The sequence below is a fragment of the Epinephelus fuscoguttatus genome, linkage group LG5 (assembly GCF_011397635.1).
Source record: "Epinephelus fuscoguttatus linkage group LG5, E.fuscoguttatus.final_Chr_v1".
Taxonomy (NCBI): domain Eukaryota; kingdom Metazoa; phylum Chordata; class Actinopteri; order Perciformes; family Serranidae; genus Epinephelus; species Epinephelus fuscoguttatus.
Window position 1 is genome coordinate 8,787,315 of NC_064756.1, and position 15,566 is coordinate 8,802,880.

The window sequence follows — 15,566 nt, forward strand, 5'->3', positions numbered from 1 at the left end:
ATAAATCTGAAACATCAACAGTGAAACAAAGGGCAAAAACACACAAAACAAGAATAACAACTTGCACACAGAAAGGAAAATCCCTTGAGAAACCTGTTCTTCCTGTCTTGGAGCAGTGTATGTCGTCTGCTGACCTACAACTCTGCAGGTATTATGGAGTCCTAATCTTTAAGTTACATCTAGTGCACAGCTGCTACACGGTATGAGTCCAAACATTGCATTGCTGTGCATTAGAAAGATAATTGTTTAAGCTATACAATATACTGAAATCATAGTTAATGGCAGCACAATTGGTAACATTATTTTTACTCAGACTTCTGTGTAATCAGATCACTTCACTCTGAGTTCACAAAATAATTATTCTGTGATCATAAGAAAAAATCTAGTTAAATTTTATCATGTCAACACTGCACACACACACACACACACACACACAAATCTGGTGATCACTAAATACTTTTGTGACGTCAAGAAAACAAGCTTGTTCTAACACAAACAGATCATGTTTGCAAATACAGATAAGAACATACAGATACCTGTTGAAGTTAAGGACAGGGACCTCTGGGTGAGCAGGCTCTGTCCAGTCCTTCAGTCCAGTGGCTGTCACAGCTGCAGTTTCACTACTGTGGTCAATTCTGCTTCCAGTTAGTCACTTATCAATTGCTGAGATAAGTTTTGGTAAGTCTATTGAACCACATAGTCAGAATGACGAAGCCCCCACTGGACAAGCTTAACTATCTCCCTCCAGCTGGGTGGGGTGGCTCTCTCTGGGTCAACTGGGAGAATTCCCCCAGCAGTTCTCCACTAAACCAGCAGGGGAGCTGCTTTACCACGACTGCAGGGCAGTAAACACTGAGGCTGGAAGGATAACATACTGACTGTGTCACGTGTGTATTATTTTCCGCTCTCTCACAAAGCTAACATCTTCACAAATTTCTAATGTGATATTGTCAAAAAAGACTTAAAGGTTGTAATTTAAGAGGAGAATTTAATCTTAAAAAACAATGTGTTTGTACAGCTAAGAAGAGTCTGTGTGTTTCATGTGTATGGAATAGACTTGTGGGATGGGCTGTCTGATGAGTTGAAACAAAGCACATAAAAATCAATTTAAAAAATTATACAAAAAATATATTTTTGGCAGATATATAGACGAGGAAAGGTTGTGTTAGGTGAGTGCATATTTATTTTGTAACACTGGGTGATGCCTGGACTGTAAATAAACTGGGTTTATTACTTATTTATTTAATTGGGGGTTATATAGACTGAGGTAGTTGTATATTAGTTGTAAGTAAATTTGGGAATTTGTTGAAATAATGTACAAGTTACAAAAAGAAATGTCAGAAAAGTGTAGGGACATTTGAGTTTTTACTTCTACCTGCTCCCTTTCAGACACTTATCTTTGTCTTATTTGTTTTAATTGTGTGGGTTTTTTTTAAATAAAGTCATTCATTCAAGAACAAATGGATGAATACAAAGAAGTAGCACATTGGTGATGTAAAATGTTTATTAGTGTCTTTTCCATTGGCAGTTAAGGCAAATATTACTGTCATAAAATTAAAGATGTGTTTATCCTACAAAGCTTGACTAACCTACTGCAAGCTGGAGCAACAGAGCAAATTTTAAAGCAGGAAAAGATGCAGCTTACTTATCCACACACCCACATAACGAGTGTTATTATGACCCTGAAACTGAACATTTTTTTTCCTATAAATGACTTTAAGTATTACTGTGAAATTAAATTACTCAGTAATTCGTAAAGCACAGGTTTTAGTGCCAGTGCATTTACCAAGGACTGAGACAGGTGTAATGAAGCAGGTATAAAGTGGCTGAATGTGAGTGTTGACTGCAGCAAAGATATTTTTCCAACTTAACTTCAATATACAAATAAAGCCAACCTGGTAGCAACAGTGTTTATTTATTGACCTCTTGGTTTTTGTATTTTGGTTGTCAGTATTTCAAAAATCCATTTTCAATGGAGCTACTAAATTTAGAAGGTCTATATATCTTGTCAGTTTTGTAAGTGCTGTTTCTTCTTAAATATTGAAATACACATGGTAAAAATACAACAACAACAACAACAAAGAAGGATGAAGGATTTGGTACTCATTGAACCCATCTCTCCGAGCTTTCACTCAGCAGTAGTTCAGTCATACTTGACCATGGGGTGGTCGCTCCAGGGAGGCAGGTTGGAGAGTTTCTCCTCAGTGGCTGTTTCAATGGGCCAGCCCCAGGACTTACAGAATCCACACAGGTTCATCCCCACAGCCTGGGAGAAAGTCTCAACGTACAGGTTCATCTTCCCTTTGTTGTCCTTCGGAAAGCTGCTCATCTTGTGGTAGGCAGCAAACACCTTCTTAAAGGCATCCCAGCCAAACTTTTCCTGGAGCTACATGGAAGGAGAGGATTTGCCATGAGCTGCCATTAATCCACAGACATGAATCTCTGCCCCATAACTGGGAATGATGTACAAATGCTTCTAAAGAAAGATAATTTAAATCAGCCTGATGGTGGCACCAAACAGCTAAAAGAGAAACCTTTAAAAGCCTGACACATCCTTAACCAGAGTCTGACTTGAATGAGACACATATCCAGTAAACGTGGGCAATATAGCCCTAAAATAATACAATCACAATATTTCAGGGTTTTTTTTGTAATAGTGATATTCTTGACAATATGACTAAATATTAAATATTAAAATATTAGTAATATAATTAGTAATAAGTAATATTTCATAATTAATTTAGGAACATATTGCAACAAAATAAGTGATATAGTTTTACAGTTTGCTCCAAATATTCAGTAAAACTAAACAAAAATGTTCTCTCATTTCTTTAGTTTGTGAACAACAACAGTAACTCAGAGTGAGATTCAGATTCTGTATATAATATTAATAGTTCAACAAAATAAAATATACCACAAATTACACATTTTAACAGCTCCCAAATACAAAAAATGTCCCCTGGGATCTATATATATATATAAATCAACAGGTGATTTCTGTCTTTTAGCAAAATCTTGAATGATTGAATTGTGTTTTTTCTAATCATCACGCTGTAACCTGTGACTGGCTGTTATGACACTACAACTATCACGCATTCGCATGTACGTAGTTTTTTGTTGAGCCATGAGCGTCACGTAGGTTTACATTACCAAAGCTTTATGACAAAATCTCTTGAAGACATCGACTCCCGTGTGTTGCACGGGAGAGAGGAGAGGGAGAGACACTGTGCTGCTGCTGCCAGAGGAGCCGCTGAATGAGTTCCCTCTGAGTGGTAACTCACTAAAAGAGTCTGAGAAGTCTGGGGCTGTTCATAAAACATTCAGGACGCCACAGTTTATTCGACACTACTGAAGCTGCTCTTCTTTATGGAACCACTGCGGAGTCTGTAATAATTTCACTTTCAGCCATGCTTGTTGTTGCCGTGGGTAACAGTATGACGTCAATATGTCAACAAGTCGAAATAGCGCGACTATCACGTCATCATCACTATCATCATCATATTAGAAATTATTATACCAGTATTATCGTGAATGAGATGACATGGCACACCCCTAATATCCAACTCAATTTGCCTTACAAAAAGCCTCTTGGATAATAAAAGTCCGTCATAATGGATTTTTGCTCAGTTATTCATTTAATCTGAAAAACAGTAATATTACATCTACTTTAGGGTTTCCATCATATTGGCAACAAATTTGGTATACAGCCTATAATTGGGCAAGACCAGTCTAAAAACATGGCTGCAATCATTAAAAAAATCACAGCAAAGCTCTGGGCTGAGCAGGAAATAGGTTCTAACTCACTGACCATTTGTCAAACCATTATATTTTGCTAGATATCTTCAGTCACTGTCCGAGAATAGGCCGGCAAAAGCCTTTAAAACCTGATACATGGGGAGCACCACAATGCCAAATCTCTAAACCCTGTGGACAGAATTTGACCAACTTTGGCACACAAATGTTGTTTCACACTCAAATTCTCTTTGAGCAATAATGATTTATCTCAGTGGAGACATCCTGCACTATGTTCTAAACGTACATATCAAGGTATGTGTGGGGCCAGTTCTTAAAGCATGTGTGCATCACATATTGGTTCATAACTCAACCTGAACTTCAAAAATCTAAGTCAAAGCACACTGACTATTCTTTAGACATATAGTTAAGTATTATATCTAGCAAATAGAGGCTTAGTGATTGGTATCCACATGTCAAAGTGCCCTTGGACAAGACAGACGAGTGCCTTGCATGGCAGCTCTGTCACCATCTCTGTGCGAGCGTGTGTATGAATGGATGAATGAGAGGCCAACTGTACATAGCTTTGTTCGTTAAAGTAGAGAAGCACTATATACTGTAGATTAGTGATATGTTGAATGAATTTTGGTGAACATATTTCAAGCATCTTACACGAGTGCTGTTCTCTAAAGTTTCTTCTTACAAATCAGATTTGACAAATAAAAGGTCTGAAGCTGGAATTGTAGCTTGCGCCTGTATCTTGATTATTTTTTTGTACATTTTAAGAGATGCAGTTGTGTTTAAATGCTTACTCCTCTGTGTGATAAAGCTTCTCTATAGAATGTAATATACAATAATTATCTCCCACCTGCAAGTATGTCTCCAGGGCCACCCACATGCTCCAGTCTTTGAGGTTCTTGCCGCCCTTCACGTACTGCTCTGCTCGGTTGTTTCGATTTTCTGCAGTCAGAGCTCCATGAGCCTGCATTGAACAAGAATAAATGACATGAATGGTAAACAAAGGAATCCCAGTTGTCTTTTGTAACATCTATTGATATGAAAACACGTCACTACACATGTTAAGACCAACTTTTCCAATAATTGGTCTAAGTTTATTGTCAACCAAAAATGAAAATAATTCACTCCACCTTTGCCCTGTTGATACCAAACAGCTCCTCGTGCACGTACACTGACCACAGGTTGCATGTACACTCAGTGGTATGTGGTCGGAACTCCCAGCAGGCTCTCTGTTGGTTGTGTCCCAGTTCGTGGATGGGCCCCCACATGCCTTTGGTCCTAATTTGCTCAGGGTTGACCAGCACAGGTGCTGAGCATTTTTGTGCCATGACAGGATAACCTGCATGCATGAAACCTGGAAGGATAAAAATCAGGAAACCAAACAGTGTTATTAGTGGATCTCCAGAGTTCCATATCTGTGGTAGAGAAATATAGTCGGACGATATATTTTAATTCAAGTACATGCTTTCAGAGCAAAGCATAAAAACAGTGGCCTCATATTAGCATTTGTTGTTGTTACTAAACTCCTAATCCAATTAGTAATTTTAAGCTCTTTAAATTCCAACAGTCTGCCCACAGGCTCCACTGCTTTGTTTAAAGGTTCTGTATGTGAAATTTAGAGCACGAGCCCTGTGGATAACAGCATCCTTAGCATTCGCCAATACTGCCTATACCCAGGGCCAGCAATGATAGTGCCAACTCTCCAGTTCCTCCTGGCTAATGCCGTTAGCCGTTGTTAGAGCTGTTTATGGAGTAAGGACCATTATGTGTTAACCACTGGCTCAGCCACCTCCATGTTGAGAAATGTGTGCAGGCTGGCTAATTTGAAATGATGTGTTTTGGTAAATTGGAAACTCTTGATTGATGTCTGTGTATTTGTGCTATATCTATGATAGACTGGTGACCTGTCAGTGGCGTACTCTAGCTCTCAGTCATTGTGAGTTAGGACAGGCTTCATCTTTGTGAGACTCTCAACAGGATAAACTAATAAGAAACAGGCATATAAAGTGTTAAAGCCAAATGAACTTACCATGGGAAATCTGCACATCTGCTACAAAGCGTTCTTTGCGAGGAAATTTGTGTGGTATAACAGCCAGGTCAGCCATGGTCCTCATGATGTCATCCCAAAGTGCTGCCACCTCATCAGGGCGATCCAGGTTCCGAACAACATCTGATGGTACTGTGAGGATGATGTTTTCCATCTCCAGCTCTGCCCAGGGTGCAGGAGCTGTGCGCAGCACTGACCAATCGGCAGGTGTTGTCACGCCTGAAAGAACAAAGAGATGGGTGCTTTCAAAACTGAGGGACAAGCTATTTTGTTATTCCACAGTTTAGTTTGAGGGAACCTTTTTATACATTTTTGAAGGACACCTGCTAAACCGAAAATTGTTTCACTTAAATTGTCCCGGCACACAAGCGATGTTTGATGAGAACTAATGAGATTACATTAGATGTTGAACAAGATTTTCTTACTTGGACTTCCCCAAATCCCAAAACAACCATATGTATCCCTACAGGCCTGTCATTTACTCACATCAGCAGACACAAACCACAGTGTCACCTCAACAGACTCACCAGATTTATAATATGGCGCAGGTACAGCCATCTGCACTGTGACCTCTACCCCATCCAGTTTTGTTTTGGGTGGAGCCACCAGATAGATGAGTCCCCCCCACAGGTTCCACACCTGCATCATCTCTGAGGTTATTGGGAATCGCTCATGAACACACGGTGCTCTCTTCAGCACTGCAGATTTGAGACAGTCTGTTTGACAGCCTATCTGGATCTGAGGAAGACATAGAACATGTGTTAATGATTGTGAGTAGGCCTGGGTGGTTCATACTTTTATAACCTTCTTGACTCAATTTTGTGTACAGCACCTTCCAGTCCTTGTTGACGATCTCCGCTGGCAGGGCCATGTAGGTCTTCATACCAGGAGAGAGGTAGAGACCTGTACTGAACCACTCCTCCCATCCTGACACACACAGACACAGCAGCAGCAAAAGTTACACTCAGTCAGATTTACTTGTATATAATATTTTCCAGATACATTTCACCATTCTTCTTCTTAACAGTGACTATGTTTACATGCACACAATATTTTGACTTTTTACTATTTAGCCCACAGGATGAGCTCATAAATAGCTCATGACGACAAGGTCTTACCTGCTGTGTCAGCATCTATCTTGATCTTGTGGTTGTAGACAACTGGCATCACAGGGTTTTGCTTGATGAGGTAGGGCAGGAGGGCATCAGGATCTGGGCAAGCCTTATACACCGCTGGCCCCAGAGTGAGGAGCATGTGGTCTTTGGGATTCTTCACGGGACACTTGTCACACACCTTGAAAGAAAATGCATCATCAGAGATGTTGCAGTGACAGTTCTGTCTGGTTGTCAGCTTTGTGCTGTTCTATTGTTCTATATTTTATAAAGCTCTTACGTCATTTTGTCTACATACCTGTGGCATGCCTGACTTAGTCAAGATGTCAGTGAGGGAGGCCACAACCTGTTTATAGGAGGGGCAGTCATGAGCCTCCATTGTCAAGTAGGTGGCGCAGTCCTGGCCCAGCTTTTTAAGGTTTTCCTCTTCCTGTTTGTTGAGTTTCTCCCCCTGGGTCACATGACGGGCAAAGCGGTGTAGAAGGTGGCGGAAGTAGTAGTTGTCTTTGATGGCCTGGCTTGGCACAGGGGCCTTGTAGGTCCCTCCTTTGATCATTGTACCCAGCAGGCTCAAGCCCATTGGGTTCAGGATCTTGTTTCCTGAAAGACATTCCAAAAAACCCAGGTTGATCCACTGTGTTTTATTGTTCAAACTTGTTTTCAGGGTGGGACTGGGTAGGTTATAAGAACTTTTAGATTCAAGTAAGTTAACCATTTCATTGTATATTGTATATATTTCAGATTGTCTACTTTACTATTTTATTATTTATTTTATTTTAATGTCTACTTTAATATTTTAATTTATTTTATTTTAACGTCTACTTTAATATTTTATTTTATTTATTTCATTGTCTATTTTAGTATCTTATTTATATCTTCATCTTTATCTCTTGTTTCCATTCATGCTGTATTTCTATTTCTACTTTGCACGGAGCATTGGAACAAAAACAATTTCCCCCCAGGGATTAATAAAGTATTCTGAATCTGAATCTGAATCTGAATTATGTAGGTGTGTTACATCAAACAATAGGTTTCTTGTGGCTGGTTTGTTGCAGAGCGAGCTATGTCTATGGCAAATTAGCCCAGGGCTTGTCTGACTCATGGTCGATGTCATTTATGGGCCATTGGTCAGGATGACATTCAGCACCTCCAAATCTGAGGCCATGGTTCTCTGCCAATGTGTTCAATTATCCTGGGGAAAATGAAAAAGTATCAAGAAACATATTTGGAGTAAAAGTGTCATTTAGAAACATACTGACTTGTCCGTGATATAATCGGGCATCATTCAAGGGCTCCAAGGCTAAAAAAAATAAAAAGCAATACAGTGCTAGATAGCACCTCTAATGGTTCATATAGCACTGTAGCACTGTTTAAAAGATGGGTCCCATACAGCATTAAAACAGGTTCCCCTTATGATGATGAGCTAAAGAACTGCTTTTGTGTTCTTCTAGGACCATTTGTGTTTAGAGTATAGCCATTTTCAGCAGCAAGTTACACTGGCTTCCTGATGTTGGTTTGCTGCTATGCACCTTTGGCTTGGCACGTTCAGTGACTCACACTAACACAGCCCCTGGATCCAGATAAGTCATGTCATGTTTGCCAGGACCACACAGTTCCCCAGGCTGTTCACATCACAGTTTCTCTGCGATGCCCAGTGCCTCAGCTGACCGGCTGCCCAGTACTCTGGCCTCTCTGCAGATGTATTCTGCTTCAATTAAACAAACCAGCCAGCATCTTTTTTGCATGCCTGTATTTGGCACCTTCCTCTGCAGCAACTACACCAACTCCAGTGGTCATAATGCTGGGGCGCCACAAGGGAGCACTATTTCACCAGGTTTATTTACTCTCTACACTGAGGAATGTCGCAGCAACACATCTGATCATGATACTATTAAATTTGCTGATGGCATGGCATTCGTGGGTTTGATGCCTTGACATTGATGTTTGTTTGTTGTCAGTGTTATTAAAGTTGTGATAGTAATATTAAAAAAATCTAACCAATCTCGTCATATCTACTTCAGCTGGTTGTCTCTTTTTGGCACCAGTACACTCCTTCGAAACTACTTGTTGGGTGGTTAATTTCCAACACAATGAAATGTTCCAAACCAACAATCCAGCATCCACCTTACAATGTGGTCATGTTGTATAAACTTCTATTTTTTGAGCATCTAGCCTGCAATCTCTGCAGGCATCCAGACAGCCAACTCCGCCTCCGTCTCTCAGTCCCCCTGTATTCTCTACCTGCACTGTCACCCCTTTGTCCATCTCTGTAACAATTCAGTCCAATGGTTTCTCTGGAGCATATTTCCCTGTTAATCTCAGCCAGCACAGCAGCTCAGTCCTTCTGGTCATCTGCAGTAAAATTTATGTAACTTAAGAGCTCCTGTGCTTAATTTGTATACACCTCCCTGCAGTAACTCTATAGAGCCTGGCAAATCCTCAGTTTCCTGGGCCTGTGTTTACCAGAGGCTGTTTGTCTTGAACAGGTCATATTCAAAGCTTGCAAGCATGTTTTTTAATGTGTTTCTCAGTTCAGTCAAGAACACTTTAGTCAAAGAAAACTTCCATTTGGAGTATTATATTTGGCTTTATGGCTCTGTTCTGGGGCCTCTCTGCCTTTCCTCGGGCCTACACAGAAAGCCTCTTCCACGTGCCTGCATGGAAAGCCTAAGGTGGGGAGAGCACACCTGTCTACCCTTCCATGTGCCTGCATGGAAAGCCTGAGGCAGGGACAGCAGCAACAAAGACCAAACAGAAATGAGACTGATAGGTCAAACACAGCATTACAAGGAGGAGCTGGGGTGGAAGCAGGTTGTAAAGCGGCTTGCAGAGGAAACAGCAACAGTAGACAGGCCAGAGGAGTTTAAATAGGGCACCCTGAATTAGTTTGCCAATTGGTTGCATAGAAAGGAATCATGTGATCTATCAGCTGACTGACTCCCTTCCATCAATCAGCTGCTCCATCAGTTGATTGGGCTGTTTGAGATCAGCTGATGTTGCTGGGATGTGAGCTTTCTGTGCATTAGCCCATTTGTAAGGTTTTTATATCTACATTTTCCAGCTTATTCCTGTTTACCATCCTGTGCTCTAGCACATCGTTGCTTTCCGATGAAAAACACGTATCTCCACTTTTGACGATTTTGACTTTCTACAGTGCATGGAGTGTCCATAATACTCCCTAACAACCTTTAGCGTTGGATATCCAAATGACCAATGGAAAGACGTCTATTACATCATCTATTCAACACGTATCTCCATTGGGTGTCAGAAGTGTCCATCAAAGCGCATAAAAAGTCAAAATCATCAAAAGTGGAGATACGTGTTTTCCATCGGTCAGCGACGGCATGCTACATTGTACTTGGCAAGGTAGAATTCATTCATTTTAAGCTGTGCATCATATGAGCCATTGCCTAATACATTATCACACCAGCATGAGCACTTAGACAGTAGCATCTGGAATATGCTTAGCATGCATTATATTATATTATCATGGAATGAACTGGGCACGATGTAATAAAACTGGTGGTGCATTACCATACCTGGAAATTCTGTTAATACATTTTGCCCACGGTGACATTGAGCCCAGTACCAGGCATGTCCACCAATCAGCAGGCCTCCTCCCTCTGCCACGAACTCTAGGATTTCCTCTGCTCGTTTATCGCTGGACACTGGACAAACATACACACTCAGGTCTTTCCTGAAGGCTGTCTTCTCACATTGCAACCCCGAATTGCTGAGATTGTTGAGGGCAATTTTCCCTTCCACACCAACGACGCCCTGTCGGCCTTCATCCAGCCAGTGAATGGCATTTTTCCAAAACGGAGCCAGTGACTGTGATAAAATTTTGACAAGGAAAGCAGTAGTTTGTAAATCATGTAAAAAAAGATTTAGCACACATCTCGTTATTCAGCACACTGCAAATATCCAGCTGCTGGTGGCCAGAAGTTACAAAATCAATTTGACCTATAAAGGCAGAAATTCTAAAATGTGAGTGAATTTAATGTTAACTCTACCTCTCGTCCAATAAATCCCTCATGAGTGACCATAATGACTCGTCCCTGCCCATAGTAAGTTCCTGCAATGAAAGCCTGTCCACTCTCATTGGTACCAATGGGGAAGGCAAGGGGGCCGTGGACCAGGACTTCAGAGGATATCGCACTACCCTGGAGGTCAAATTCTTTAATTCCCTGAAGTAAGAACTCCAAGTCATCTTCAAAATTCTTTCCAGTCCTATTTTTGAGAGGGTAAAGAGGGAGATAAGATAGGTGTAGGAGACAAACAGGAAAAAGTGTTGGTACGTGGAATCGGAAAGGGTGAAGTTATGGTTTATGGGACTATGCCACAAACAGCCTTGTCATAGTTACAACAATATTATTATTATAGTAACTATACTATAATTCATCATATAATGTTATTTATTCAACTTTATTTTATCAAACTTTTTTATTATTTTATTTAAAGTTGTCAAGTTTGGAAAGTCAGACCTTTCTGGATGTGCAATAAAAGAGAAGTACAGGATAAACTCACACTACAGCCATCCAGGAAGATGGGATCGAAGGGTAGACAGGCAGGCATTCCTTCACACCTCTGTGCTCAGAGAAGTAGATCCCTGCCACACCAGAAATCTTATTCCCCACAAACATCAGCAGCGTGTTCTCCTTAGGGTGACCTGCAGCCCAGCTCCATGCCTGCCCCCCAATCAGCACTCCTCCTCCAGCTTTCATAAATGCCACCAGCTCCTTCGCGTGTGGACCAACGCTGTAGGCATCTGTCACATACACACCAAGCCCCAGTTTGTCACTGAAGGATCCCACAACTTTGGCGTCGTAGCTGGACTTGCTGAGGTTATCAGCGACTGCCTTGACTTTTTGGCTGGTTCCAACAGACATATTGTTGGATCCATCTCCTCTCAGCCAGGTCAGAGCGTTCTCTACCAGATCAGGAAAGGTGGTCATGTAGCCCTCATGACCCAGGACCACAATCCGTCCACGGCCGTACAGAGAGGCGGCCATCAGGACCTGGCCTTGGCTGTTCATTGCTAAAGGAAAGGCATGGTCTCCAATCAGCACTAGGTCACTGGGTTCACAGGGGTTACGGAGGTCCAGCTCTTTCAAGCCTCTCATCAGGGCAATGTAGGCCTCTTCATGAGGATTTTCAGCAGGCTGGTGGGCCATGGTGAGAGAGATCGATGCTCTGAAGGTTGGATGAAGACGGCGGAGAGCAGAGTGACAGAAACAGGTGTGTTAAGTCAGATGCGTTAATGCATTTAAACCTTGATGTTGTGTCAGTTAGTTGTCCTGTGGGAAAAGAAAGAGCTGCCAGAGATTAAAACAAAAAGCAGTGTACTAATAATGGCTAGTGTGTTATACTTTTAAACCAATCAAATTGCAACACCAAAATGTAATTCTACAATTTATTCAGAGACTAAAAGTTAATCAGCTGCTGTCCACCTGTTGTCACCAGAGCCAGAGAATAGTTAGCAGGTTTTCATTACAACCAAACACAACCGAAAAGCACAAAGTTATTCTTGTCTTTACCTGAAAGTCAAGTTGTCCTTCTGCTTGTAGACAACAGCTTTCCAGTCAGGCGATCCACCAAGGACACGATCTGACAAGAGAGATGAGAGAATATAAATGAGGGTGAGAACAGGTTTGAGTGCTTCAGGGGAAATCACAATAGGAGGACGGACTTCACAGAGCACAACCCAGTGGCAGGCTTCTAATGAAGGCCAAGATCAGACATGGATGTAGCTTTAAGACGGGATGGCAACACCTGTCTGTCAACATTCCCAGCGTGTGAATGTTTCACTGGTTACACATGTGGTTTTGGAGAGAGATACACCCTGGATAAGACTGTATAAAAAAAAACCTGCCTGTCCATTTGGGGTGTAAATATTTGTGAGGGCACAACACAACATTGTGGCTGTAAAATAAACCAAGGAGCTCATCTGTGTTTTTGTTACTTAAATGAACATATACCTATTAAAACCATTAGTCAATTGATTAAATGATAGTCTAAGAATATCATTTCATATTGTTTATTGTGAACACTGCTGTCTCCTCTTTAAATGCCAGTGTTTGTATCTTTATTTTTCAGATAATTAACACGTTATAAAAGTTATTAACAATGAGAATGTAACATGCAGCCTAAGCACCATCAATAATGCAACAATAATAATAATAATAAATAATGCAATGCAATGCAATAATAATAAAATGAACAAACCAAAGTATACTTCTACACAAAAAGTTTTTCTCTAACCAAACAGCCAACATGAGTTACAAAACATCGCCATCCTCTCATGGAGAAAAAATGGACACAATATACATATCGAAACACTTAACATTTTATATCACTAGACAGTAATAGGAAAAGATAACAAAGAGGCACTTCCTCCAATAAACAAACTCATGTGCATTGAAGCATCTTGTCCAAACTAGTAAGTGCATAGCTTGTGCATTCATCATCTTGTCCTATTGACCCAAATGCAATCTGCTGTTGTATAACTGTTTTCAGCGGCGATCCAAAATGAAAATCAGCAGAATTCTGCATGGGTTTTTTGTCATAGACGATATTCATTTATGACTAGTCCATACCCATTGGTAGCTTTGTCATCTTCTACCTATGCCAATCCTCAATGCCTATGTGCAGTTTCACATAGATTGACCACATCAGTGAGAAGAAAAACGTGGGACAGACAGAATGACTGACTGACAGAATGACACACTGACAGTTTCCGTGATTATGTACAGCATACCATACCATGACTTAGTCATACCAAAAATTAGAAGAAATGCAACAACATTGGTCCACAGGGGGAGCCACAGCGATCGGTCACATTTTAGCCATTTTTAAGCATTTTTCTGTTGTTATAGCGCCACTCAGTTGCCAATTAGAGTTAAATTTCTCCAGTCACCTTGAGGCGTCCTGTTCTACATATCTACCAAGTTTAGTAAAAATCCATATGGCGGTTTGGCCTAGATAAGAAATTAGCTCTCCATTTTGTTTGATGGGGTCAATAATGGAGGGGTCCCCTCAGATTATGTGTGGTCATATGCCTACAAAGTTGCGTGGTGATGGGTGAAACCCTTGAGATGTTATACACCTTTATGTGATGAGCCACGCCCTCCGCAATATTCATTGCCTTATAGAAGCTCAGTTTTAGTAAGTTTTCCAACTTTTGCCAAGAGGGAACTTTAGATATTGGTCCCTAGATTATGTTCACCCAGTTTCATGCAGATCGCTCAAACTTCCTAGGAAGAGATCGATTTGAAGTGTTTTTCAAAAAATTCAAAATGGCGGAAAATCTATATAACCGGAAGTTATGGGTTCTTGAGGCAAATTTGTTCCTCATGAGGAGAGGCATCTCTGTGCAAAGTTTCATGTCTCTACGACATACGGGGCATGAGATATGCCCATTCTAAGCTTGCAATTTCAATCATTTGCTATAGCGCCCCCCTTTGGCCAATTGATGTAATATTGCTTCATTTGCATCCTCCCATGACCCTCTACCACTGTGCCAAATTTCACATGGATTGACCAAGTCAGTGAGGAGAAAAATGTGGAACAGACACACACACAGAGTTTTTGTCATTATGATAACAATTGTTTTTGAACAAAAATAACCTTACACAATACATTAAAACCTAAAATTGCCTCAAGCAGGCTAAAAGAACCCCTTAGTAGATTTTAGCAGAAACTATGAATCAGAAATTTTATTCAAAAAAGAAAAAAAATATCACTGTTACCATATTAGACAATAAAGTTTAAAAAAGTGAGCTTACGTTAGTTTTACACACACACACAAACACACACACACACACACACACACATTTGTTGGAAAAGTCAATCGACAAAAAGCGGGACACATGACCATTAAAATGGAAGGTTCAATACGGAGCAGAGAGAACAAAAATTAATCAGAAACATCAGGGTGTCTACAGATATAACCAAGTTAAAGACTTTTTAAGACCTTGTTAATTCCTCCTTGTACAAAATTTAAGACCAAACCTGACAGATAGATAGATAGATAGATAGATAGATAGATAGATAGATAGATAGATAGATGAGTTCAAGTTCAATGTGTTTCATGCAAAAAGAAAACAAAATCTCATGCTATAATTGCAATTCTTCAGTCTGTCCAATGATTGTAAACAGTCATGGGGTCTGTCAGGCTGGAGACTTTTTCCGAAAAGATTTAAGACCCATCAAATCTGAATTAAGACCATTTAAAATGCATTATATTAAGAAAATTTAACACACTTTATGGCTTTTCAAGGACCTGAACACAACTTGGACATTTTGAGTTTTAATAGCATCTATATTTCTAAAATCTGCGGAGTTCTGCGGGCGCAGATTTTGTACGAGCCTGGTATGATACGGCTTTTCTTTCCGACTCCTGTCTGACGGACTGGGTGGAGAAGTAGATAAGTGAGTCACTCAGGTGCTGTACCGCGCAACACTCCAAACTTAAACTTAAACTGTACAATGAATAACATTTCTGCTATTACAGAAAACAAAGGTAATTTTAAAGGTCTACTTTACCCTGTGGACGTGTCCTTCCTTCAGTAAACAAATCAGGAATTATAGGAGTCGGCTACATGGTGTGAAATCCCGGAAAAGTACATATAATACGCGGAACCTTTAATGAGATCACG

General features: G+C 40.5%; 1 protein-coding gene across 2 annotated transcripts; it reads right to left on the reverse strand.

The window, feature by feature from the left end:
* Positions 1-1,486: 1,486 nt before the first annotated feature.
* LOC125888396 (TRPM8 channel-associated factor homolog) lies at positions 1,487-15,552 on the reverse strand. Of its 2 annotated transcripts, none has more exons than XM_049575741.1 (13): positions 15,454-15,552; positions 12,447-12,516; positions 11,437-12,102; positions 10,923-11,139; positions 10,449-10,740; positions 7,208-7,509; positions 6,916-7,090; positions 6,630-6,724; positions 6,325-6,535; positions 5,780-6,016; positions 4,881-5,104; positions 4,601-4,714; positions 1,487-2,386 (listed from the first exon to the last, which is right to left on the reverse strand). In XM_049575741.1, exons 3-13 carry the CDS (start codon positions 12,081-12,083, stop codon positions 2,144-2,146), a joined length of 2,757 nt encoding a protein of 918 aa, XP_049431698.1. In that variant the 5' UTR covers positions 12,084-12,102; positions 12,447-12,516; positions 15,454-15,552; the 3' UTR covers positions 1,487-2,143. The 2 variants fall into 2 exon arrangements, with proteins under 2 accessions (XP_049431698.1, XP_049431699.1); XM_049575742.1 differs by having other exon boundaries at positions 11,437-12,206.
* Between the last annotated feature and the right edge of the window lie 14 nt (positions 15,553-15,566).

Bases quoted from the DNA above. Each gene is read 5' to 3' on its own strand.
- LOC125888396 (XM_049575741.1), bottom strand. From the start codon at position 12,083: ATGGCCCACCAGCCTGCTGAAAATCCTCATGAAGAGGCCTACATTGCC. The intron at 11,140-11,436 runs GTGAGTTTATCC...TCTCAAAAATAG, and splicing joins TCTTCCTGGATGGCTGTAGT to GACTGGAAAGAATTTTGAAG. The intron at 4,715-4,880 runs GTGGAGTGAATT...TGTTCAATGCAG, and splicing joins TTGGTATCAACAGGGCAAAG to GCTCATGGAGCTCTGACTGC.